General features: G+C 46.1%; 1 protein-coding gene across 1 annotated transcript in view; it reads left to right on the forward strand.

Annotated features, from left to right (window-relative positions):
* Nucleotides 1-26,103, forward strand: part of ACAD8 (acyl-CoA dehydrogenase family member 8) — a 591,584-nt gene that overhangs the window by 124,896 nt on the left and 440,585 nt on the right. Inside the window, exon 2 of the mRNA XM_061550860.1 lies at nt 4,096-4,196. Coding sequence (XP_061406844.1) covers nt 4,096-4,196 — 101 coding nt within the window. The remainder of the gene's footprint in view (nt 1-4,095; nt 4,197-26,103) is intronic.

Consider the following 26,103-nt stretch of genomic DNA (forward strand, 5'->3'; position numbering starts at 1 on the left):
AACAAAATAAAGACAAAAAGCAGTTCTAAAGAAATGAGTTTTCAATCTGTCGATAGTAATTTTACATGTCATGCAGAAGGCCTATTTGGCCGCTATAAATTTCCACATGATGGGCCATCTTGTTGAGCTATGATTTGTGGCCAGGTCGCTTCTGAAAAAGAGCTATATAGCTCAGTGGGCCTTACCAGGTGAAATAAAAATAGTTCAATCATTTAATTTTCAAACTTTGCATATACTGTACTGTATTGGGATATAATGTGCGTTAAAGTCTAGGTGCCCATTCTACTGTGTATCTCGCTGCCCACGGAATAACTATGGTGGTCCAAAGCCACGGGGTTCTGAAACGTTTTAAAAAAACAACCTCCGTGAAGGTGAGCAAACAATGGACTTCCCAGCCTGCCCTTGGAGGCGCGCTCTCCGTGGTGGTGGCGGCAGTGATGCATTCTGCTTTAGAGTCGTCACTTGTTGTGACTTATCGCTCACGTAATGCGCATGCCCTTATTATTTTTGTTGCTGAAATTCTACATTTGTTGGAGCGCACCGAAATTTGCGGACAATATTTTATTTCACGCGGTGGGAGGGAAGGGAGGGTTGGTGAAAAGAAAGTAAAGCGCGCAGTGGGAAGGTTTGTAAGAATATAACACGATCAAACATAGACATGCTAAATAAAAGCACCGCACAGACGCCTAAAACACACGTTTAAACACCTGCAATATATGAAATGTGTGTCTGCATACATGTGATTATATCTATTTATAGTGAATGTATTTATGTTTTCTAAGAGTAGATTGATAGTTGTGTGTGCGTGTATGTGTGTGGGCCTGGCTTTTGAGATAGAAATGTCCAGTGCCTGTAATTGCGTTCGGTTTTTTAAGTTTATGTTTTCATAAAGAGCGCTTTGGGGAGGGGAAATAAGTTGCTTATCGATTGAGATCTCTGCTCAAGGGTGATCACGGGTTACTCATCATCAGCTGTGGTCTTACAGGTGGATCTTTGAGGTTGCCCCAGGGCAATTTGTCCACGTGTGGAGTCATTTTCAGAATGATGGTAATTTTTTTCCCTTCACTCATTATTTGTTTCATACCACGTGCATTAGATGCATTATGTGTCATAAACCAATGATAATGTGTCTCCGTCATAAATGTACATCTTATCTGTTATCAGTGTCCCTTAGCCAGTGTTATAAGTTCGACGTTTTCACGCGAACTCCGGTCATCCTCGCAGCAGCAGCAGCAGCGGCTCTTGGCTGGACATTAAACAAAGACGGTCACCGCATCGCGTGCTTTCAGATGCGCTTCTGCGGCCGTCTGGAATGCTCTTCCTTCGGATATTAGGAAGCCGCTGGAGCTATGCACTTTTAAATCATCTAGATTGAAACTAATTTCCTTAGAACTGCCTTTTGCGTTTAGTTTATTGTCCTTCCTTCGCACCACCGATTAGCATGGTTGGCTACCTAGTTAAACATACATACATTCATATGGTAGGCATAAGTCTATCCCCGGGCCAAGCACTGTTAAGGACAGAGATTTCCATTTACACAGAGCTTAAATACTACGACGGCATCTTAAAGCACATGCTGAACTCTCGCTGCTGCGTTACTCAGCATCACCGGGTGTGCTCAGTTTATGGACCCGAGGGGGAAGATTATGGCTGGGACTTGTGCTGACTCTTGGACTTGTGTTGGCCGTGGTTCGGATTTGGGCCCATATTTACCCTTTCCCATTCCGATGACGTACGTGTCATCAGTACACATACGTCATCGGAACTGAATCGGAAGTAAAAGGCGACGTGGGAGGGCGTTTGGCACAGTTTGGCGCCAGCTGTCATCGAGTGTGCGGTCCTGTCACTACAGTTCTCTGCAGTGAATGCAATGTGTTTAAAAACAGCGGCGCTACTGCGCCTCTAAATAAAATTCACGCTGAACCATTGCACCTTCCGAGATTCAGCGGTGAACAGGACACCCAGCCTGCAACTTGCAGATGTCTCGGAACGGGTTAAGTAAGTACATTTATGTACGCGCAACTCTTATAACCTAGGTTATCAAAAGCGCCTTCTTGATGAGGATCCCTGAAGTCTGACCACGTGACGCGGCAGCTCCAGGGCGCAGGAGGGCCATGAGCGAGTCAAGGTGGGCGGTTCCCAAAATTACCGGTACTTTTGAGATGTTGTGCAGCCTTCAAATGAACTGGTGTTAGATTTGTGTGAACACTCATTATTGCGCAGTAAATATCCGCTGTATCCTAAAACTTTCTGGAGGTTAAGCAAAGGCCACATCGACTTTAATTTCCACAGTGCCCTACAGCGCTTTGAGTTGGGTTATTTAGAGCTGATGTATGTACTATACACAATAAAGTCGAAATTCCATTCCAGGTCGCGATAGTATAGCAGCTGTAGGCTATATATGGAGGTATGTGTGTGTGTGTTTGCATGTAAAAGAAGAGAAGGGCTGATGTGGTACAGAAGGATGTGGAGCTGAGTGGACTTGCCAATGACTGGTACCAGCAATTTCAAGATCGGCCTCTGTGGAGGAGGCTCGTGAAAGATGCTACTGGGGAGTTGGAGGCAGTCGCCCTCCAGCAACAACGGAGGGGAGAGGAGCGACGCTCACAACAATGAGCAGAGCGCCGAGCGGCTAAAAGTCACTGAGCTGGCACAGCGGGGAGCACAGGTGGTGCATTTGCCAGTCATCCTAGTCAGTCAACCCATGGAAATCTGGGTCTTGTCTCTTGACCTACAGTCAGCAAGCCTTCAGCACTTCACGTGGCCTCAAGGTGCACCTGGCCTGGTGCAAGTGCTGTGGTGATGTCACCGTCACTTACATGTACAAACGGCTGATCCCTCAATTTCCAATTTAAATGTTTCCTCTCCATTGCTCACCTCAATGTACCTCTGTCAGGCTTTCTGGTGCACACGTGATCACGCAGCTTTCACAACGCGCCGTCAAACCCCCAACGTGCTGGGACTGCCGGGTGATCAGGAGGTGGCACTGGAGCAAGTGGGGTGTCTGTGACTGGTGTTGTCTGCTGTACGTTTTAGAGTCTTCTCTTCTCCAGGCACTGTGGTTTCCTCCCAAGTCCAAAGCACCCGTTTGCAAAGGAGCTCACCAAGTATCCCAATGCAGGATCCTCCTAACACAGTCTTGAGACTCAGCGAGGATAATCTTGGTTTAAAAAAAAAGGACATTGTTATGACGACGTTCTGACGAGTTCTGACGAAGTTGTTATGACACCATACTCTCTGGTTCTTTCAGTAAAGTCACGTAGATAGAAAAAATAATAAAAGAAGACGGCCGCTTGTGTTGCGCCCGAAACGCCGTGTTTTTTTTGAACACGTTCCTTCGGAGTGGGCAGGTAGGAACTTGGTTGGACAGCGCATTCGTGCACGACAGAAAGCTCGCGGTCACGTGACGCACTTCAACCAATCCGGGAGCGTACTACATGTTTGGGAGGGACTATGCACGACAGACAAATAATCCCTGGCGGGCAGTGTGGAACTGTTGTTCCTACCTGTATTATTTTTTCTACCTACGTGACTTTACTGAAAGAATCATAGAGTATGGATTCCTGCAGTCACGAAAGCTTCAAATCAAGATTGTTATGACACAGTTGTAGTTGGGTTCGAAGCATCGCTGCGTCAATTGCGTCTCGGTGCAGCCTCCCTCGGTTTGTTGCACCGGTCCTCCTGGGACTCGAGTGAATCAGCGAGCGCTGGATCATCAACCAACGTAACTGCTCTCCCTCCACATTGAGTCACATGCTTTTAGATTATTTTGATTATTTGGCTGCTATACATTGCCACACGTTGAGCTACTTCGTTGAGCTATCGTTTGTGGCCAGGTCACTTCTGAAAAATAAGCTAATAGCTTAGTGGGCTTTACCTGAAAAATTTAAAATTGTTCAGTTTAATTGTATTTTTGCATGTGATTTGTTTACCTTTCCTGTACTTTGCACTCCTATTGTGTTTTTGTCTTGTTTGTAGTTGTAACTTTCTGACACGCCCCCCCTGCTTTACAGCTCATAAGATTCCTCCGCAAGCATAAATAAACATTCCCGATTGTGATTTTCAACATTGCGTTTCTGTGCTCGTGTATTTCAGCCGGAGCAGGCCTCACCGACGAGCAGAGGGAGTTCCAGAAGGTGGCTCTGGAGTTTGCCAAGAATGAGATGGCACCCCACATGGCCGAATGGGACCTCAAGGTGAGCTCGCGAAAAACCACCGCCCCTTCCGGCGCAATGCAGCGCGCAGGCCACAGTGGACTGAATCATCACTTGCTAGCCGAGCCGGATCATCCAGGTGATGGTGAGGGTTCACGTCGACTCCCCCGTGTGTGTTTGTGTGTCTGTATGTTGAACTTCTTTCGCTCGTGCGTAGCCAACCGTGCTAATTGGGAGTGCGTGTGCTAATCGGAGGTGGGACAAGTCGGGGGGGGAGGAAATGAACCTTTTAGTTTCTTTATATCAGCAAGTAGGCCAATAGGTATGATGTTCGATGGCTTTTAGCTCTCCATCGAGAAAAGATGGTCACTGCATCGCGCGCTTCCAGGTGCGTTTCTGCGGCTGTTTGGAACGCTCTTCCAATAATAGGAAGCCATTGGAGCTTTGCACTTTAAAATCTCGGTGGAAACCCCATGACTTTGGAACTGCTTTTTGTGTTTAGTGTGTTGTCTTTCACCAGCATCTCCAATTAGCACGGTTGACTACGTACGGTGCAAAAGAAGTTCAACATGCATACAGTACATACTCATGTGCAGGTGGTTAATGGTACGGGAGGTCGTGCCCACCATTGGTTAGTCTTCGTGCGCTACACACTCGGCTCCGACCAATCCCGTGAGAGGGCGGGTGGGAGTGAGCGAGCCATCTCCCCGCCCGGTTCCCGTGCCCTTCTGGGCAGGCATCCGTCGGGTTGCGCGTGAGCGAAGCTTCACCACGCGGCTCATCGTTGACTCTCGATGACTCATCAGCGCAACGCGGTGGGGGGGGGACTCGGTGGAGCGGAACACAACGCAAGGGCACAAGCCAGAGGGGCACCTCCAGTTGATTCTCATGCAAACAATTCCCATCATTGTTGCGCTCATTCAACTTTACATTTGGACGAAGGATGGACACACAACACACGCCTGTCCATCCTCCCAGCCAGCTCCTTCTGAAACAGAGCGTGAGCATGTTGTCCTTTTTTTCAACATTGTTATGATAAAAAAGCTTACAATTATGCTTGACTGTTGTGGTGTGGACACTTGTGTTTAGTTTGTTGTCCTTCCCCTGCACCTTCGATTAGCACGGTTGGCTATGTCCAGTGCGAAAGACGCTCAATATACATACATCACTGAACGAGCACATAATGCGTTGTCCAGGAACATGAAAAAAACACAGGGGATTTGCATTGAGCAGCATTCAATCCGAGTCAATTGTGGCTGTGATCGCAGCGTGTTGACCCATTTTACGCGACGCTTTGTGTTTACAAGTGAAACACAAACAACACGGACGCCTTAGCGGCAGCGCTTTTGATAGAATACTACTTGTGACGAATTGACCATTTGTATTCTGATCAATATTCTATTCCCCACACAGATAATGTGCTCCATCGGCAAGCCAATAAGCACAGCATTAACAGCAAACAACATAATCGTCTCTTGCTCGAGAGCGTTGCTCCGTCTCGGGTCAAGTGTTGCCGCGTGTATTGATTTGCGTTGGATTCGAATGAGGACATGGGCGGATATACTCAGGTGGTTGACCATTTTGTCTTCGTTGGAGACAAATAGCTGAAGGATTTTAATTAACATTATTTATAATGATTATTTTTGAAAAAAGTGCAGGTGAAGAGCCACTGTGCGGGTGCCGCGCGGGTTTCCGCGCACGCCCGACTTGTTTACACGCAGCTCAGTGACTCCCGCGGAAACCTTGGGGGAAAAAATATAAATCGTGGCCTTTTGTGAGTCCACTTTCTTCTTGCAGAGGGGTCTCCACTGGCAGAGGAGTCTCCACTAGAGGGAGCTCTAGTGGGGAGCCCTTCCACAGGAAATATTGGGCCTACTCTTCCATGTTGCATTGCGCGCTTTCAGATGCGCTTCTGCGGACCTCTGGAACGCTCTTCCTTCCGATATTAGGACGCTATTGGAGCTATGAACTTTAAAATCTGAATTGAAAACTAATTTATTTAGAACTTATTTTTTGTGTTTAGTTTGTTGGCCTTCCCTCGGATTAGCATGGTTGGCTACACACGGCGTGAAAGAAGTTCAGCATACATACATACGTACAATACATGCTGGTCACATATCTTTGATGAGGTGGAATCACCTATTTACAAATACCAATACCCGCCATTTGTTACTAAATGGCTGTGACGTCGTCACGGCGCCTGTGCCAGGCTAGGTGCACTTTGAGGCCATGCGAAGTGTCGAAGGCTCGCTGGCAGGAGGTCACGGGACAGACCCTGCAGGTGCCATGGGTTAACCGAGTGAGATGACGGGCAGACGCAACAGCTGTGCCCCTACCGGTGCCAACTTTACCATACCACATGTGTGAGCTGCATTTCATTCTCTATCAATGTTTGTTCACGTGCGTTGTTGGCGGGATGAAGTTTAAAATGCAAAACAGCGCCGTGTTGCTCGAGTGGCTGTGGTTCTCCCTGCCCTGAGTGACGTGTTGATTTGTCTGCAAATGGACAAGGGCCGGGTGACTTGGCTCCCCTGTGGAGGCTCGATCGGAGGGTTGCGAGTTCAAATCCTATTCGGGGGTTGTCTCAGTCCATCATTCCTCCGGAGTGGTTAATCAAGATGAATACTACTTTGCAAGAAAGTCAAGAGTCATTGTTACGGATATGCTGATCCCAGCCATAGCAATGAGGAATTCCCACCACTGGCTCAGGGTTGTAAATAGTAGATAAGCATCACCTTAATGCTCATTTGGGCAAAAGTCACTGTAACTTATTTTTAACAAAAAAAAACAACTTTAAGAGCTTAGGCAAAAAAGTTTCATTGAGTTTGAAATGCCACACTCAGGCGTGTGAGGGCTAATGTCAAGCATTGGCATGGCAATAATTGAATGATTAATCGTTTTTTCCCCTCGCTCGCCACACTAATTCCACTTGACACAGCCGACTCTGGCAATTTGTGAAACCCATTTTGTCCTGTCACATGTAGTGAAAATTAAGTTTAGGTATTACACCTGGTTTGAACAAAGCAGAGCATCGTTGAGTTGTTGTGCCAGGCAAATAAGGGCGGTGGGCCTTGTTGTTTGAGAAGTCAAGCTGCATTATGGGAGCAATGCCACTGCTGGTTATTTCTGTAAAAGTGATCCAAGGCGTTCACTGCTGGGTGGACAGAGCCCGGGACGTTTAAGAAACTTGCCCCCATTGTTTCAACTGCCACATCAGAGCGATCAAAACTGACCCAGGGCGACCTCCTAAAATTAAACGTCCAGTGGAATAACTGCTACACCCAGGCAGCGACCCTCTCTTGTGGCAAGTTTTTAAAACATATATATTTTTTCCATACACCACACAAAGTAAGAATGACGTAATAAGAAAATGGATGTCAGCTGCCACAGTGAGCATGGGACAGCCGACTGGTCAGTGGTGCTGGCTCTGAGTGAGCGCTGCAGTTGCTCAGAGTTGGCAGTTCAACTTGTGAGTTGGTACTCCAATTTCCACCGCTGCTGTTGAGTCAGCAGACATAGTTTGAAGTGCATTATATGCTCTACAGTCCCTGTGATCTCACCATTTATTAGATTAGTCCCCCTTGGTGTGCTGGAATCTAAGCCCAAGTCCAAAATGCAGTACTCACAGTTCTCATGTAACTCAGGGTAGTTATCACACTGCTATGGACCATGCAGCATGATTTCGATTCTTGGCCAAAGCTAATATCAGTGTGGAGCAATATCTCAAACGGGCCTGCCCAATGGCCCTTACTAACCCACACTGACCAGCGTGGTGAAGTCTGGCCAAGCAACTTGCAGGACCAAACATGGCCCTTGTCTAGCAGTGGATCAACAAAGGGCTGTAATTTTTACTTTGATTGTGCAACTACATTTACACGAATCTCCCTATAATCGTCTTAACACAAAATTTCACCCGCATTTAGAGATAAGCGCTACTTTGTGGGAAGTGATTAATGTGTTTTCTCTGGAAATACTGGTCCCCACTATATTGGCGCCACGGTGGCGAGATGTTAACTGCCTCGCACGGTATACAGGAAGTCCTGCGTTTGATCCCGACCCTGATGCCTGAATGCTTGGAGTTTGCACAGTCTCCCCGTGGTCGCACGGATTTTTTTCCTGCGTCCACCGGTTTTTCCCTCCACATTCATAAACATGCGCACCTCCGATTTGCACGGTTGGCTACGGACGGTGGCGAAAGAAGTTAAGGTGATGGGTTCGATCCTGACCCTGACGCCTGCTGTATATTTGGAGTGTGCATGTTCTCCCCGTGGTGGCATGGAATTTTCTCCGGGTCCTCCGGGTTTAGAAACGCGCATTTAGAGTCTTTGGCTGCTATAAATGTCCACATGATAAGTTTGTGGCCAGGTTGCTTCTGAAAAAGTGCTATATAACTCAGTGGGCTCTACGTGGTAAAATAAAAATTGTTTAGTTTTAGATTATGTGCAATTTATACCAATTGCTCTGTGCTGCCAATAGTGATACGCTGCAGGAAAATACTTTTTTTCCTAGCAAAAGGATAATACACCTCAGGGGGGAGGGGGGGTATTCACCTGGTTAAATAAAGACCATTAAATTAAATTGTCCTCTCAGTCACAGTGTCTCCCTGCTCGAATGACCCTGGGGGCGCTGCTACTCATCTCCTTTGGTGACCCTCTGGCAGGGGGGAGACATTACCAATTCTGACCACTGTTGGCTTCCCACAATGCAACGCTATCTACCCCATACCTATCATCATGCTATAATGGAGCAAGTGTGAGTTACTCACTGGACAGAATTTGTTGTTAAACAAGCCCATTTGTATTTATCGCGTAACATTAGAGAAATATTATTCTGCAATTAGGTATTGAATTCACGTATTTTTTTACGTCAGTCAAGATGTTGATTTCAACATTTGGGAAAAATTGCATCCGTAATATCCATAATTGAGGTTTGTAGGTTAGAACGCGTAAATATAAATGTGTCATTAAACCCGCCACCACCCGACACAGTCAATTATTCAGGTTTGTCACGTAAACAAAACGTGCCAATTCGTTACTAGTTCAGCACATTGGTGCGTTGGGGAGTAAACCCACACCATCTACAATTCGAGTTCGACATTTCGCTGGTAATTACAACCAGCATCATCAAGCGACAGACAGAGTTGTGGAGAAATCCTCCTCCTGTTTCGGTCTCAAATGGAGGGATAGATGTGATGTTGTCACTTGTGAGCCAGTCGTGCGCATCCGGTTTACAAAACCGGGTGTAATGCGACGCACGTTTACGATGTGTATGGAGTATGAGGCCACCATTGATCGACTTGTGACACAGAAACCTCACTTACGACCCATCTTCCAAAGTGGCTGACACACACACTTGAGCGGCGATGTTTCTCCTGTGCAACGGAGTAGAAAGTCGGTGAGTTGTTTTTCGTTTCAAAAGGTAAACTCACTTTTGGAACAGCAAAGAAGACGACAAAGGTAAGAAAACAATAATTGTAATCATTTATATAAATGTAGTTGTGTAAATTTTGTGTTTTTTTTGTGTGTGTGCATGTCATTATCTTGTTTTGTTAACCGTGACGGGCTCAGTTGACACCTGGCTAGGAATGAAACACGCAACTTTCATGTTGTATGTGGGGCACTCCAAGCAAAGGTTAATGCAATTAATTCAATCTGTATAATTATGCGGGGCGATCCAATTAGAGGCACCCCACTGATTTCTAATGAATCCCTAACTTTCTTCTCAACACGCAATTGCTATTGTGCAAGTGATGGCTCCAATGCTTACGGAGGAGGGAGAGTGTTATTGGTGCATTCAGATTGGTGGGGGATGTGTCGAGGGTTTGAAATACAAGTTGTTTTCCACATAATTTCAGTTTTGTCACGGGGTGTTTATAAGTGGATCGCTATATCTATATTGTGACGTTTGTAGGGGTGATAAGATTGATAATGAAACTTTCCCCTTGAGTCTGTTGATGATACCAAAACAATGCTTGATCATATGAAATAAAGCCTGCAGCAAGCCTAACTTTCTTACTTATTCCTCCCGAATTAAAAACATGCCATGATTCAATAACTATTAGGCTTATATAAACGTGTTACCCTTATAGAGTAAGAAAAAAAACCAATATTTCAAAATTACTTGTCAGCACATTGCATCTAAGGAGCTCACATAATTATCATTGCTACCCACTTCATGGTCAACAGATGTTTGTCTTGTGGTTGTTGTTGTTGTTTGACTTGCATCCCACTGGGATTTTTGCACACAGTGCTGGTGTACGGTGCTTTTTCTGCAATATTTTGCTGTCTTTTCTTGGATTTTCTGTTTGCACATAGTCACATAGTCACTTTAAGATGTTTTCTTGTTCATGTTTTTGTTTTTTGTTTGTTGCGGTTGCACCCGATTCAAGAGCCGAATGGCTCACAGGGTTATACCTAATAAATGAAACTGAAAAACTGATAAGTGATCTCACGTGGGGTAAGGGAGACATGCCACTGTAACTAGGTGCCAGATGTTAACTACCTCGCCTGGTATGCAAGAGGTCGTGGATTCGATCCCGATCCTGACGCCTGTTGTATATTTGTAATTTGCATATTCTCTCCGTGGTCACGCGGATTTTTCTCCGGGTCTTCCGGTTTTTCCCTCCGCATTTAGAATCATCATCCGTTTGGAGTATTTGGCTGCTGTACATTTCCACGTGATGACAAGCCACTTGGTTGAGCTGTCACTTGTGGCCAGGTCGCTTCTGAAAAAGAGCTGTATAGCTCAGTGGGCCTTAGCTGGTGAAATAAAGAAAATGTTTTTAGTTGTAGTTTTACCTCGCTGCATGTACTCGCCCCGTGTCGTGGCCGCGTTAATTGGGCCAAGGCTTGAGAGAAGTTGTGTTTAGATTGCGCAGCGTTAAGCAACGCGTTTCCTCGCTGCGAATTGAGTTCATGTCGACCGTCTCCGTAAGAGGGGTCGTTTTGGCAGCTTACAAGCGCAAGTTTTCCCGACTTGTATATTTTTTCATTCGACAGTTGATACCTGCGGTTGTTGCTTCTTTCGGTTATTTGTTTCTTATATTTCGAGAGAGAGAGAAAAAAAAGCAAACTTCTTCTTTAAATGTGAAACGTGTATTCATGGGCCCTAATGGGGCGCCCATTCTTTGAAGCGCATTAGGCCGTGGGAACAGCACGAAGCCTCCGTGTCATCTCGCAGCCGGCAGCTGTGGGGAGAAGCGCTGTGCGAATCAATGGTGAGCCGGCGGCTTTGTCACGGCCACGGAAAGTGGGATTGTGATCACGGCAGGATCCCCGCAAGCGTGTTGCTTCATTGTGATCTGGGAGTAAGTGTGTCGACAAAGCAGTAGCGGAGTAACTGTGCAACTATAGCAACAAATAGAATCGTATGTTTTTTTATGAGAGGACATGTTTTGCGATGAGTGGACGGGCGCATTCTGAGAGAAATACGTCCACCGAGGAGATGGAGCGATGAAATCGATTCACGTCCAAATCCCAAGATCATGGTAGGTGGCGGCGGCTTAGAGAGGCCTTCATACAGCTGTGGATTGACCATGGAAGATGATGATGATAAATTAAACGTTCGTTACTGATTAACCTTTCATGGGAATTGAGAAATTATGTTTTATGATTGCTTATGAATGTGATTACTGTACTTCACAGCACTTTATTTTGGTTCTAAGCGCAGTTGTTTTCAAGGTCACATTGTTGAGATGCGATCACGTAGAGCGCAGCCAGAAGTCGGAGTGCCTTCTCACTCCAACAAGTGTTGAGTGTTGCTCCTCTCCTTTGATGGTCCTGAGTGCTGGAAATAACAAAATAGTACTTTGTGGAACCGTCACAGAACGATAGCTGTATCAAGTGAGAGAAATTCCAAGAAAACAGTCCTTGTATATATACCGGTTGAGGGTGGGAGGAGCCAAGGTAGGCCCTGAATATTATTTTTGTGAGGTTCGGTTCGGCTGAAGCACGCTCATTCCTAACAGCGTGCTTCAACCGCACCGAACCTCACAAAAATAATATTCGGGGCCTACCTTGGCTCCTCCCACCCTTAACCAGTATATATACAAGGACTGTTTTCTTGGAATTTTTCTCACTTGATACAGCTATCGTGCTGTGACGGTTCCACCTGAAGACGGAAGCTTGTGTTGCCTCCGAAACGTCGTGATTTTTATTTTATTTTACTTTTATTAATTTTAATTTTTTAACTACGTGACTTTACCGAAAACAACTAAGAATATGAATCCTTGCAGTCACGAAAGCTTCAAATCTAGAATTAGTACTTTGTGTTTTAGACTAACGAGAGATGATGGGCTGCGTTGGTATTTTGAGATTTCGGCTTGGGCTTTTCAACTGTGAGTTGAGTGGTGGTCTGCCTCTGTGCCAAGTGATCTGTGATGGGAAGAAGTGTCTCACAATAGTGGCATGAGGAGGAAGCCATCGTAGGTGCAGCATGCTTGAAAACCCACAGTTGATGTGACTGAAAACAAACAGCTAAATAACATCGATTTTTTTTTAGCAACGCATGCTCGCTTGTTAAAACAAGCTTTTATACTCATAGTCGCGTGGCACATTGTAGTACAGCAACTCTGTAAACCCAGTTTAAAACGTAACGCTGCTAAGCCAAATGTAAATAATTATTTTCATGCTGAGCATTGTTTCGGACCCACATTTTTTTTAGTGATGTATTTTTACAACCATTATTTTGTAAAATGTCATTGGCATGCCCCCATAAAAAAAACACTTTTATTAGTTTAATTTATGTCTTCATGTGGCTCGTATAACTGTAATAGCATTGCACTTGTAATTCACGTTCAGTAATTGACATGTGCTGGGAAAAGACTTTCTAATTGCTGAGCCAGAACAGCGGTTAACAAATCCCATTTCGCTGTGAGTCTGCACCGCTGCCGTTTAGCAATATGACCGTTTTTGAACATCAAATGAAAGTGAGCAAATGCTCACTTTTTGCAAGGCTCCTTTATACCCCATTGTTTACAATCCTGCAGGCGGTTCTGTGGATAACCCACGCAGGTTGAAATTGGAGGTTACGAGTTTGAATCCGGTCCTGGGGTCGACTAAACATACGTACATTGTGGATGGGTGGGTGGCGTAGTGGCAACTTCCATCCCAGCAAGAAGGGTTTGAGTTCGACTCCCAACTCTGCACGTGGGTCTTCTTGGATCCCCACTTGTCTCCCGGAGCTAAAAACCCCACAATGTGAATTGTGTTGGCCAAACATCCCAAATGCTAACATATTACCTGCAACTCACTTAATTCAGATTACAATAAAAAAACAACAACTGCATTTGCAAATATTATTTGTAACATTAATTCATCCTTACCCACGTATCGCTAGTTACATTTTAATGTGCAATTTTGTTGAGGGATTGGCTGTCGTTGTCTTGGTTGTTAATGTTTCCATCCTACCTGCCATTGTCAGCAGTTATTTCCGACTCTCTGAGTTACATTACTAATTTACTTTACCAAGTTAAATGTCTTTACATTAACGGGCTAAATGTCTCACTAACAAAGCCAACGTTGCCCCTTTCTCTTGATGTGGCGGTGGCTCTCGTTTTTTTAAGCAGACTATAACTGGCTGTGATGTAGTTGTGTGTGTGTCTCTTTCTGTGTGTGTCTCTTTGTGTGTGTGTCTCTCGGTTTTGTGTGTCTCTCTCTGTGTTTGTCTCCTGAAATGTCTCTCTCTGTCTTGTGTCTCTTTGTGTGTATGTGTGTGTCTCTCTGTGTGTGTCTCTCTCTGTGGCACCTGGGTCTGCCCCGTGACCTCCTGCCAGCGGGCGTTCGACACTTCACGTGGCCTCAAGGTGCACATGGCCTGGCACAAGCATCGTGGTGACGTCACCGCCACTTAGTGGCGAATGGCGGTTGTTGTTGTTGTGTCTCTCTGTGTTTCTCTCCTTATATGTCTCTCTCTGTCTTGTGTCTCTTTGTGTGTATGTGTGTTTCTCTCTCAGTTTGTCACTTTGTTGTGTACGTCTCAGTGTGTCTCTTTCTGTGTGTCTCTCTGGGTGTGTCCCTCTGTGTGCGTGTCTCTGTTTTTGTCTCTGTATGTGTCTCTGTATGTGTCTCTCTCTGTGTGTTTCTCTCTCTGTGTGGGTCTCTCTAGGTATTGTCTCTCTCTCTGTATGTGTGTCTCTCTCTGTCTGTGTGTCTCTGTCTGTGTGTGTCTCTCTCTATATGTGTCTCTCTCTGTCTGTGTGTCTCTGTCTGTGGGTGTGCCTCTCGGTGTGTGTCTCTCTCCTCCCCTCGATGTGGTGTAGTTCGTTTTCTAACGAGCTTGGATGTTCTCACTAGCTTAGCCACCGTTGCGTTGGTGCGTCTGCATTGACATGTTAATCTCTCACAATACAATAGCCACCGCTCAGGACTCATCTCGGTCCCCATCTTTGGGTTTCCCACTCGCTTAGGCACAATCTCGAGCCCCCACCCTCTTGCCCGATGCGGCTACCTTCTCCCCGCCTCTCGGCTCTGTATATATAAGGACTTGTTTCAGAAGCCTGTTTCTCTTTCCCACCTGAGGACGACCGCTTGTGTGGCGATGGAAACGTCGTGATCTATTATTATTTTTCTACGTGACTTTACCCAAATAACCTAAAGTATGGATTCCTGCAGTCACACAAGTTTCAAATCAAGATTTAATAATATCCTCGTATATAGGAGGTGCAAGTGCTCTGCATCAAGCAACTATGTATGTACGTTGAACTTCTTTCGCGCCGTACGTAGCCAACCGTGCTAATCGGAGGGGCGATATGCCTTCTATTTTATCTGATAATCCCATCAAATACAATACCACTCGATGTACAGTTATAATTCTGGTTTGCTTTTCAAGTGTCACGCGAAATAAGAGTTACTCGCCCCTGCCATGGCAACGTGGAATATCCACTGCTGGCTAAAGGCTGTCAGCAGAAATGAGCACCCTTCCCCAGTGCTCATTTGAGTGTTTCACCAAATATCATTCTTCCAGTCCAAGCACCTTAACTCTTCACCCCCCAGCCTCGGAACGAGCCCTGTTAGGTTGAAAACTCAAATTCGAAGCCAGGATTGCAACCCAGGGTCTCTGCGCGTAGTGTCGGCTCAGTGCCCTGGCGGTTATTATGAACCCCTTGACCCAAGCGGTCACCTTATCATCTTAGATTTGATGGGATCAGGGGGACTGGTAGAGGTGGCACTCGCTTATTTTTAAATCGATTAACAAGTTATCCAACCCAGTCTGCCGTAGCTCGCACGGAGTGGAGCATCATCGGCAAACCCATGATGTAAATGTGCTCCTTTAGTATCCGCGTAAAAACTAAAATGTGGTCGTTTATTTTCCCATGTTAATTTCTACCTCGGTTTATAACGGAATAGTTTAGCACTATTTACCATTTCTTTCTTTCTATTTTTGCAAACCTATTTCACCGTTGTTGCGCCTCCTGAGAATATCTGCAGCTGTCTGTCCCTTTCACACATTTATTCCAGACGGGTCTCTCGTGCCACCTTAAATCTCTCTCGGGCTCACGTGAGAAAGCCCAGAGCACTAATTCTGTCTCCGGCCTCGGCTTTTTTTTTATCACGGTTTGCCGAGCACATGGGACCCAAAAAACGGCAAAACCGTCCGGCAGCAAGCGCCACCATTGAAGTTGCATGGATAAGAGGGGGTCTTTACTCATTTCTTGAATTGAACGACATGTCATTAAGAGCTCGGTGGGGGGGGGGGGGGGGCAGCGACGTGCTTTGGTAGATCGGGTCCTCAACATGGGCGGAGGAATCAGTAATTCTAGATTTGAAATTTTCGTGACTGCAAGGATTAATAGTCTTTGTTTTTTTCGGTAAAGTCACGTAGGTAAAAAAAATAAAATAAATTAACTCACAACGTTTCGGAAGCAATACAAGCCTCCGTCATCAGGTGTAACTGCTCCAGTAAAATTGCTGTAATGTATGAAGAGAGATATTCAGAGACACGTGTTTTTTACCACCCTATATAAAACAAAACACGTGTCTCCGAATATCTCTCTTCCTACGCTGGAGGGATAAAACAGGGGGACCCGGATTAAAATCCATGTGGCTACGGGCAGAACATGCAAACTCCATATATACAGACGTCAGAGTCGGGCTCAAACCCAGGACCTCCTGTATACCACGCGAGGTGGTTAACATCTCGCCACCATGGCACCCAAACAATCGCGGCCCAGGTGGGACCCGAACCCACAACCCCAGCTACGGAGGGAGGTTGATGCCTCATCCGTTAGGCCACTGTTAATCTGGCCAGATGGCTCAGCGGAAGAGCGAGCGGCTTCCAACTGAAGAGGTTGCGAATTTAAATCCTGGTTGGGGCTTGCTGCAGCCCATCATCCATCCAGGGCCTATAAAACGAGTACCACTTTGTGGATCAGTCTATAATAGAATCACGCATTCCATAGAATGAGGAGATTTCACCACTGGCTTAGGGCTGTAAATGATAGGTCACCATATGTATTTATGTTGAACTTCTTTCGCACCGTATGTAGCCAACCGTGCTAATCGAAGGTGCGGGGGAAGGACAACAAACTTAACACAAAACGCAGTAACACAAAGAGCAGCCTGATAAACACACGTGATGGACTTTTGCCGCTGAACCAGCTCGAACCTATCCGAATGGACCAGAGCTATCGCGCCAATAAGAGGCTAAGCTATAGACCACCGACCAAAACACAGAGGTCCTCTTTTTATCTGGGGTACCATCATTGATTGTGCTGACTGGTAAATCAACAGTGTTCTTTTTCTGTAATTCTCACCACTGACTCGTGACTGACAGTGGAGATTAGTGCTGCCCAATTAGGGAGAAACAATTTAAATTGCTCTGTTACCTGGGTAAATTAGCTACCTTCTCACGTGAAACGAATTAAATTGGTATCGCGCGATAACAACGTACAGTCTTTGTCAATCCCCAGCTGTATGAGGACCTGCCCATGCCAAGTTGGTTATGAAGGTTGTTTGACCATACTTCACCATAGTGGTCAGCGTGGAATGATGAATCTTGTGGGAGGTTGGGCAGAAATTAGTTCAGATATTGCTCGCAGCTGATGTTCGCCATGGCTGGGAATCGAACACGGTTCGCAGAGCTCGTAAGCACCTTGTGCTAACCTCTGCACCACGGCTTCGCCCCCCCCCCCCCCCCCCGTACCTTATTCAAACCATATTTTTACGTGCGTTGCTGCTCGTGAAGAGTTAAACTTGATCATTTGTTTCAAGCCGTTTTTTTTTCATCTTATATGTTATTAACACATATTCATTCTCACCAAAGAACTGAACAGTTGTGTCCCACTTACGGTAATCAGGAGGCTTTTAGCAAAGTGCAGTGTTTAGTTACAGGATGGTGGCTTGCTTAATGAGGCTTGTTTATTGAACATAATCAAACCGTGTATCTATTTCATGAGGGCCACGGCACAACACAATCTCGTCACGTGAACATTTACGTCGAGTTTTTAGTTTGTGTACAGAGTACAGCAGAGGGGCGGTGGAGTGGTGGCGCAGTGGTTAGCGCATTGCTGCATGAATCCAGGGACTGGAGCTATTCGATTGCTGGCTGCAGATAACATCAGTGGCAAATATCTGAAACAGGTCCTTCTCGTCACATCCAACTCACATTGACCAACGTGGTGAAGTATGGTCAGACCACCCCATTACTGAAACGGTGTGGAGAGGTCTTTATCCATCAGTGGAATGACAAAGGCTTGTACATTGTGTATCGTTTAAAAGCAGAGGAACATCCTTGTCTTTATTTGTGTCGGAATCATTAGATTTTGAGACGTGCAGGACATGGAGTGTCGTAGACCATTAAAGCGTTAAAACCTTCAATATGAATTTGATACTGTTGCTGTCGAAAGTGTTTTGGGTGCCGCGGTGGCGAGATGTTAACTACTCGCCTGGTATGCAGGAGGTCGTCGGTCGATCCCAACCCTGACGCCTGCTGTATATTTTGAGTTTGGATATGCTCCCCATTGTCGTGTGGATTCTTCTTCGGGTCCTCTGGTTTGCCCCTCCACGCATTCAGAATCAACATGTCAACATGCTTTTAGAGCATTTGGCTGCTTTCTATTTCCACATGATAAGCGACTTTCATTGAGCTGTCATTTGTGGCCAGGTCGCTTCTGAATCAGAGCTTTATGTAGCTTGGTGGGCCTGACCTGGTAAAATAAAATGAAAATGTGTGTATTGATGTTTTTATTGGAAGCGTGGCCAAAGCTTCTTCGCTATCAGTGAGGCAGAGCGAGCTTACTCTTGACCGCTCAGCAGTTCACCATGCACGCGGCTCTCAGGGCAGGAATCACAGCGCATTGTATCCTCAATGGGTCCTCATTCTCCTCGGCTGCAGTCGCTGCAGTCACAGCTCCAAGGCCTCTCCATTCACGTGTCAATCACCGACGATAATTTTGTCAATCCACTCTATGTAAAAAAATAAATTGTTATTCCCCTCAGGTATACCGTTAAGGGTTTCTATGTAATTTTCACGTTGCCTACAATCTACCGTGCCACTTTCGGTAAATGCCGCCGGACAATGGAGCCGGGTTGTTTGGGCTGTCTGCGCGCAGCTGAGAATGGGTAACGTGAGTCGTGTTTCGCCGCGGCTTAGTCGACGGGGGACTGGGTTCCTTGATAGCCGAGTGTTCCAGGCAAGAGTCGCCTTGGAGTCAGGCGGCAGTGGGTTTGGGGGCTTGAACCCCCAGACCTAGCCGAAGCCAGCAACCCTGCGTAAATGCGACGCGATCGGCGAGAACACCGCGAGAAAAGGGAAAAGCACAAACATGATGTGCGGTGTTTTGAGGTTTCTGGCCTTTCATTATAGCACCGAGATTACCCCAATTAGTTTTAGTTACATTGAACTTTTATACCAGAGTGTGTGATCTGTGGGGTTCGTGGTTATTTGGTGAAGGGTCCACTCTAACCGCATCATCCCTTTAGCAAAATATAATGCTTGTGATATTACGATAAAAAAATTTTCGATTATATTTCGAGACAAAATATTTACGAAATGACAAACACAACAATTGCAGTTCTCAATAAATACCTATTGCCCATGAAACAAGTGGTTTGAAGAAAGTTTCGTGGTGTAAATGATGGCATGGCGGTTATATCGTGTTTTCGTCGTTATAGTTTGCGCATTTATTTAATTCTTATTCTTATTATTTGTGTTACTGTCAGCATGCCCATTACAAGCGTTATTGATTTTAAAGGCGCAAATTATTAGAAGACGTATGACTGGCTGATGTCGAGTGAGCTGCAGCTGAAAGGCGCTTAAGTAAATCGTTAACCGTGCAAAGCACAAAACAAAGCAATACAAATGCGAAATACCGTTACAAGGTTATGCAGAACCAATAATCCGATAATCTTCATATCGTGAAACTTGACATCGTATCGTTTAATGAAGAATGATTTCCTGGCAGCCCTAGTGGTCTGATGTGGAGATGACGGTAAAGGTCACATTGTATAATTCGCAAAAGGAGCCACTATGTGTTTAGTCCCATGACCCCAATCCAGTGATTTAAATTTACCATGATGACCCAAGTGACTGTACTGAGAATTGCCAGGCCTCAATTAGAAAGAGATGATGAATCTCCATTTGCTCTAAACCTCCCTAAAGGACATTGAATTGAATCAAAGGACATTGGCGAGGAAAGTAATTAAAGGACTTCACATTTGATTAAATTAGATACAGTTTCACCAGTTTCATTTCCTTAATTTCTTTTTTTAAGACGCCACGAATTAAGGTTGTCTTGTTCACTCAGCTGTCTTCGTATATGCACACTCGCCCAAAGTATAAACACGATTATATGCGTGTAATTTCATTACACAATGCTCCCTCTCTCCCTCCTGCCCCTTACACACACTGATCACACCCTTACGGCTGCACGGTATTTAACTGACCACGCTGCGATGGACAGCCTGCCATGGCTGGGAATGTTGAGGATTAGGTCTCCCAGACTCACTGTGTCGTCTGGAAGTGCCGGGAGATTATTTATTTCTCACGACGGCTGCGGACCACGCTGAGACCGCGCTGGGACTCGGCACGGGAGCGTGCGGCGGCGTCGATCCGCTTTGTTCCATGAAGCGGCAAGTCAAGAGAATCGCCAAACTTGCCACTGTGGCAAAGCCCCAAGCCATCAGAGGTGTCACCGGTAACGAGTGCGCCGTCCGCGCACGTCCTGGTGGTATCGCCGCAATCCAAGCAGCGTTTACTGGGTGAAGGACCTTAACGTTCAACTGTGACAGCTGTACAAAGTGTTGCGTCCTCACCCACCCCCATGCCATGTTTCGTCTCATCCACACTGTGTTCACCACACGTACTGCCAGTCAGTGGCAAGATGATAAATCCCTTGCCTGGTATGCAGGAGGTTGCCCTTTCGATCCCAACCCTGTATGTTTGGAGTTTTGCATGCTCTTGCCGTGGTCGCGTGGATTGTCCTCTGGGTCCTTCAGTTTTTCCCTCCACATTTAGAAACAACGTGCGATTAGAGTATTTGGCTGCTTTACATTTTCACATGATGAGCTACTTCGTTGAGCTATCATTTATGGCCAGGTCACTTCTGAAAATTAGCTACATCGCTCAGCCGGTCTTACCAGGTCAAATAAAAAATAGCTTAATAGTTTTATCTCGCTCCCTTTTTCCCTCCCATTGTCTTTTTTTTCCTCCCAAGCTGGAATAAAAACCTTGCTCAAGTCAAGAAACGTGCTAAGCATTGATGGTGCTGTTTGTTGCTGGCAGCTTGACGTGTTGCACTTTTTGTGCTTGTACTCGGCAGCTGTGCAAGCAAAACTAAATTAGGTGGAACTAATTTTCAGTGTAAGGTGTGGAGGTGACGGTGCAAATCCTGGTCAGACTGGTGGCCTGCATTGTGAACCTTGGAACTTCAGTGGAGGCATTGAAGACATCCTCTGTGCATCTTTTCCTGGTGCTGTGCTTCAGAAATCAGACATTTACCTGAGTTCCTATCCCAAGCCACAGTAATTCCTATGACCGCTGCCCACAATGTTGAGATTGGGAAAAATAATTTATAATACAAAATAGTAAAATGTTAAGGGCACTTAACGATGCCTCTGCATCTTAAAGTTCCCTAGATCAGATCTCATCACAACCGTTCCAGAGGGGACACCTAGAATGACATTCGTCGAGGCCAGCGCAGGTTCCCGATCGCCACACCTCCATTGTGGGCATCGTCGTGCACGCCGGACGGCTCGTTGTGCCAGTTCGTTCAGGGACAGCCTGCACCAGAGTGAGCGGTGATTTTAAAACGTATAAACAAGGCGATTTGGTTGACATTCACTGTTGTTGTCAGGACATGATTGCTCAGGAGTCTGGAGACAGTTTGTTCGGAGACAAGGCGTCCACGGGAACGTTATAACGAATGGCATGCACAGTAATTAGAACAAAAATCCCACGTGGTAAACGCACAACACTTGTCGGCAATAATTTCCAGTGAAATGACTTGCCACGGCGCTTCTGTAACGGCATTCAACTCACACTTCGAAAGTTTGTTAATTCCAATTTTGGTCGGTTAAACGGACCATGTTCCTGGGAGTCAATAAGGACCAGTTGTGTATGAAGCCAATGGTCGTCACGCTTTCAGGAGGCCTGTCCTCACCATTGCAAGATTGAATTTTCGCAGCTGGTTCAGGCTCGCAAATGAAGATGAGCATCTTCCCAGACTCACTTGAGCAGATTCCAAAGAACACAGGATGAGATGTTATTATCCTTTGTGCAAGCACTTCCAAGAGTTCATGAACAGTGAGCCTGGTGAAATTTGGGGAGCGCATCGTCAGTAGTGAACCTTTGGGTCCTAGGGTGTTTCGGCCTTTCATACTATACACCCTCCCCAAAGGCGGCCAGCGACAGGGTGATCAATCCTACGCTTGCGTCCCATTCCCAATTAGTCATAGGAGTTGCCTTGTTGTTGATAGCCAACATCCCATGGGACTATGCATGGCAGGGGCGTCCTCATCCCTGAGTCAAGCATTGTTGACTGCATACCTCCTGGCCCTCTCACTTTGGGGCCCAGCTGGGGTCTTTCCTCTTCATCCAGAGCCACTGACTGCTGCCTTCTGCCGCCTCCGATACAGCTCTGATTGCCGAACGCTGGCTCTGGCCCTTAATTCCCAGGTCTCTAAGCAGTCTGGTTGTAGATGTTGCCACAAAACCTCTGCAGCCCACCTCCACTGGTCGGACTTCTGTGTTCCAGCCATGATGCCGTGCTTCAGCAGCTAGATCGGCATAGCGCAGATGTTTTCGCTCATAAGCCTCATCTACTGAGTCCTCCCAGGGTACTGTGAGCTCAATGATGAAGACCTTCTTGAGCGAACGGGACCAGAGCACCATGTCAGGTCTTAGGGTGGTGGTTGCGATCTCCGGAGGAAACACAAGTTGCCGGCCAATGTCAGCTAGCATTTTCCAGTCGCGGGCCAAGCGCAGCTGGTCTCGCTCTATTGGTGTAGAGCCGCTCTTTGGTGGTTTAGCCCCTTCGCGGACAAAGGTCGTCCGTAAGGGGTGTGATGCTGCTGGGGGTGGTAGAGAGACGTTTTGATTTGACTTTGACACAACGCAGAGGGAATACATCAAATGGCATGTGAGCAAACATAATCATAAAACATATCAACACATTGTCAAAATAACTTTCAATGGGAAATGTTTGCAGACATTGTCGGTCCAAAGCCACAACATCAAATTTTGCATCAAAGATGTGACAACTTCATATTGTAAAACTTTGGCAAATTTGGAAATAATTGTATCCGAAGACGCTGCATAATGGGAGGAACATCTGTTTACTGGGCGTGGGGGGAGTAGAGTAAACATCATCGGTTTACATCATCATCATTATCCGCCACAATCAAGTGTTGGATGAAGGCCTCCTCAAGCCATCAGCTCTCACGATTCTGCGATGCAACAATCCATCCAGCACTTGCAGAAGAGCCGATTTGATGATGATACATCCACTTGTTTTAGATTAACTCGATTCTTTTTATCTGAATAACTTAGATCGTAAATGAATGAATCAGAGGAGATGCTGAGGCAGCTGTTGACTTTGTAATGGTCTCCAGCCCAGCGTGAGTGCCCATATCTGAAGCCAACTCGAGATTGCGTTCATTGCGAGCAGAGTGGCCTGTTCCGCGTGCTTAAATCTGACTTGCGCCAGATGCGGAGGAAATTGAGCACATTGCAGTGTAAGCTCTTTTAAGATCCCATCCATATCGGCCACAGCTGGAGCAAAACGAAAAGCGCACGATCTGCAGTGGATGGATCCGTTCTGCTGCGAGGGGATGCGAGGGCACGCGAGGGGACGATGTCCGTGACACCTGCGCCGAGATGCGTCGCGGTGGGTCCCTGTACGATGGAGGCGTCGTGAACGGCAGCGGGCGACGGCCTCTGTGACACGGCGTAGGCAAGCGCGACGGAACGCCCCCTCGCTCCGTCCGCCAGGCCAACCTCTCGCCAAAGCGCCCGTCGCGAGTCGTGGGATGAGCGCCGCCTCGTGAGGAAGCGTGGCTTGGTGGGAAGTCATCGGTGGTCGTCGTATGGATAGACTGGTTCCTGCCAAAGGAATGTGGAATTTCTACCGCTGGCACGAGCGTGGAGACAACGTGATGTTGACGCGCTCTTCACGTGTGATGTCATTGGTTGCTCGGTGTGTGAATGTCGATGTGAGGATGTGATGTCACGACGGGATGCTTTGTTTAGGAAAATATTTAAAAACGTAGAGATCCGCCAAAATGTTACGTTAAAATAATTATAAAAGTATGGGAAATTAATTCGTATAACAAAAGCGATTGCTGTGTGATTGAAAGGATGTTTTTTTGTCATGTAAGATATACATATTTCATATTGTATTGCTGATCTGCTTATTGTTAAGATATATTTTTTATGTGTATTTTGTTTTTGCTAGGCCACGGCTTTGGGCAAGGGCTTCAGTAAGTATTCTCAGGGTGTCATATTTCACCAGTATTTTATATCTGAATTTGGCAAAAAAAAATACTTATCTAATTACAAATGCTCAAATTGTCTAATTTCACACAGGTATGTTCTAATGCGCTAAATGAAAATATAATTACATTTTCAATTATCACAGTTAGAATTAAAGTTCGTGCAAATTAATTTTAGATGGTTGCACGATTGAATTAGACACCACTGCTCCTGTGTATTTAACCCTCTCTTGTCTTTCGTCTTTATTTTCCCCAGATAAATTCTGTGATTGTTAGGATTGTGTATCAGGCCCTGAATGCATCTTTGAGTTACCCGTTTTCTTTGTTTGATTTTTGTTTCAACACAATCAAAAGCATCGAGCACTTGATCTCACGTCAGTTTGTGTGTCCATGATCGACGGTTGGTTTGCATGACAACAACTTCCACCTCAAGGGCCCAGTCTACAATGTTGCCTTGTTTCGGAACACTATTAAAACCACCGCTTTTTACCTGTTCATCACACACGAAAGAGCGAGTTGTCATCCCTATATCCATAATGGATCACACGAGGTCCCCTGTGGCCAGGTGCTCGCTTGAAATTGCACATTTTGAAAAATGCATTGTGCCGATGTTTTTTAATGTACTGTATGGTCAAGTGACATGCGACAACACTTGCTGAGATGAGAACGGTGGTTTGCAACAAGACAGGATATGTGAACTACCTCGCCTGGTATACAGGAGGTTGTGGATTCGATCTTGACCCTGAGGCTGGTATATTTGCAGTTTGCAGGGTCTCCCCCTGGTCGCTTGGATTTTTCTCCAGTTCATCCAGTTTTTCCCAACACATTTAGAAACACCCGTTTTGTGTATTTGGCTGCTATGCATTTCCACGCGACAAGCCACTTCATTGAGGTATTGTTTGTGGCCAAGGTCGCTTCTCAAAAAGAGCTGTACAGCTCAGTGGGCCTTTCCTGGTAAAATAAAAAATAGTTTAATGGCTTAGTTTAAACGAGCCTCATCGGCGTAGGGTTCATCTAAGAGCAGGTGGTGTGGTGTTGTGGGGGGACAGAGCAGCGACTGGATCTCTTGAGGCCAAAGTCTGACTGTGGAAAGAGGTGGAGGGGTTTCTTTATGGTAAAGGCGGCGAGGTCTTTGATTGCAGCCGTGAAATATTGTATTTTGTATGAGCTCGCTTTACACCACCTTAAAGCAGCGCTCTTCAATCATGTTTTCTCGCAGGGCCACATGGTAAAATTGGTGTGCTGGCAGGCCACATGACGTCGTAAGTTATGACATCACATGACGTCGTTGGGTCATAACATCTGCGCATGTGACCCGTCTCCAGACCTCTCATATCGCTGTTGTTCATCGAACTTTAATATCACTAATTTACAGCTTTCTCATCCATATCTCGTGTTTATCTCTCTGTTGTCCTGAACGTGTACCGTGTCTGCATGAGCTATATCTCTCGGGGGGACATTGCCTGACGGGGCCGCTCCAAGAGTCTTCACAGGCCTCGCCCGGCCCGCGGGCCGCCAGCTAAAGACCGGCTTTAGAATGTGTTGCTGCTTCACCAAGCCAGCGCTAACACGACCGCATGCTCAAGGTACAGACGTGGCAGTGCTCATTTCCATTGCTGAGCCATTGTCATCAGCCATTGATCAACTCACCGCTGGATGAATTCCGCTCAAGCTGTCACCGTGTCTCCCCACGGGTTCTGAGATATCGCAATCCACTGAAGACCTGCGCACGGATCGATTGAATCACTTCATCTCCTCTGTGCGCATCGTCCCGTTACGTTCCATTCTTTGGACCTTGAGCCAGCGGTCGAAACTCCACATTCATATGGTGGGGACCAGTCTTTCCCTAGAAGACCTATTGTTTACTTCCTACAAATTGATATTCATCTGATTGATCTTGGAGGGATGATGGGCTGAGTGGAGCCCAGCCTGAGATTTGAATTTAACCTTCATTTAATCTTCAGAATGTGAGCGGAGATCTCCCGATAAGGCACCACAGTAAATAACAAATAGAGCAGTTATTT

Source organism: Lethenteron reissneri, chromosome 13 (assembly GCF_015708825.2).
Source record: "Lethenteron reissneri isolate LAM-NWPU_2019-01 chromosome 13, ASM1570882v1, whole genome shotgun sequence".
Taxonomy (NCBI): Eukaryota; Metazoa; Chordata; class Hyperoartia; order Petromyzontiformes; family Petromyzontidae; genus Lethenteron; species Lethenteron reissneri.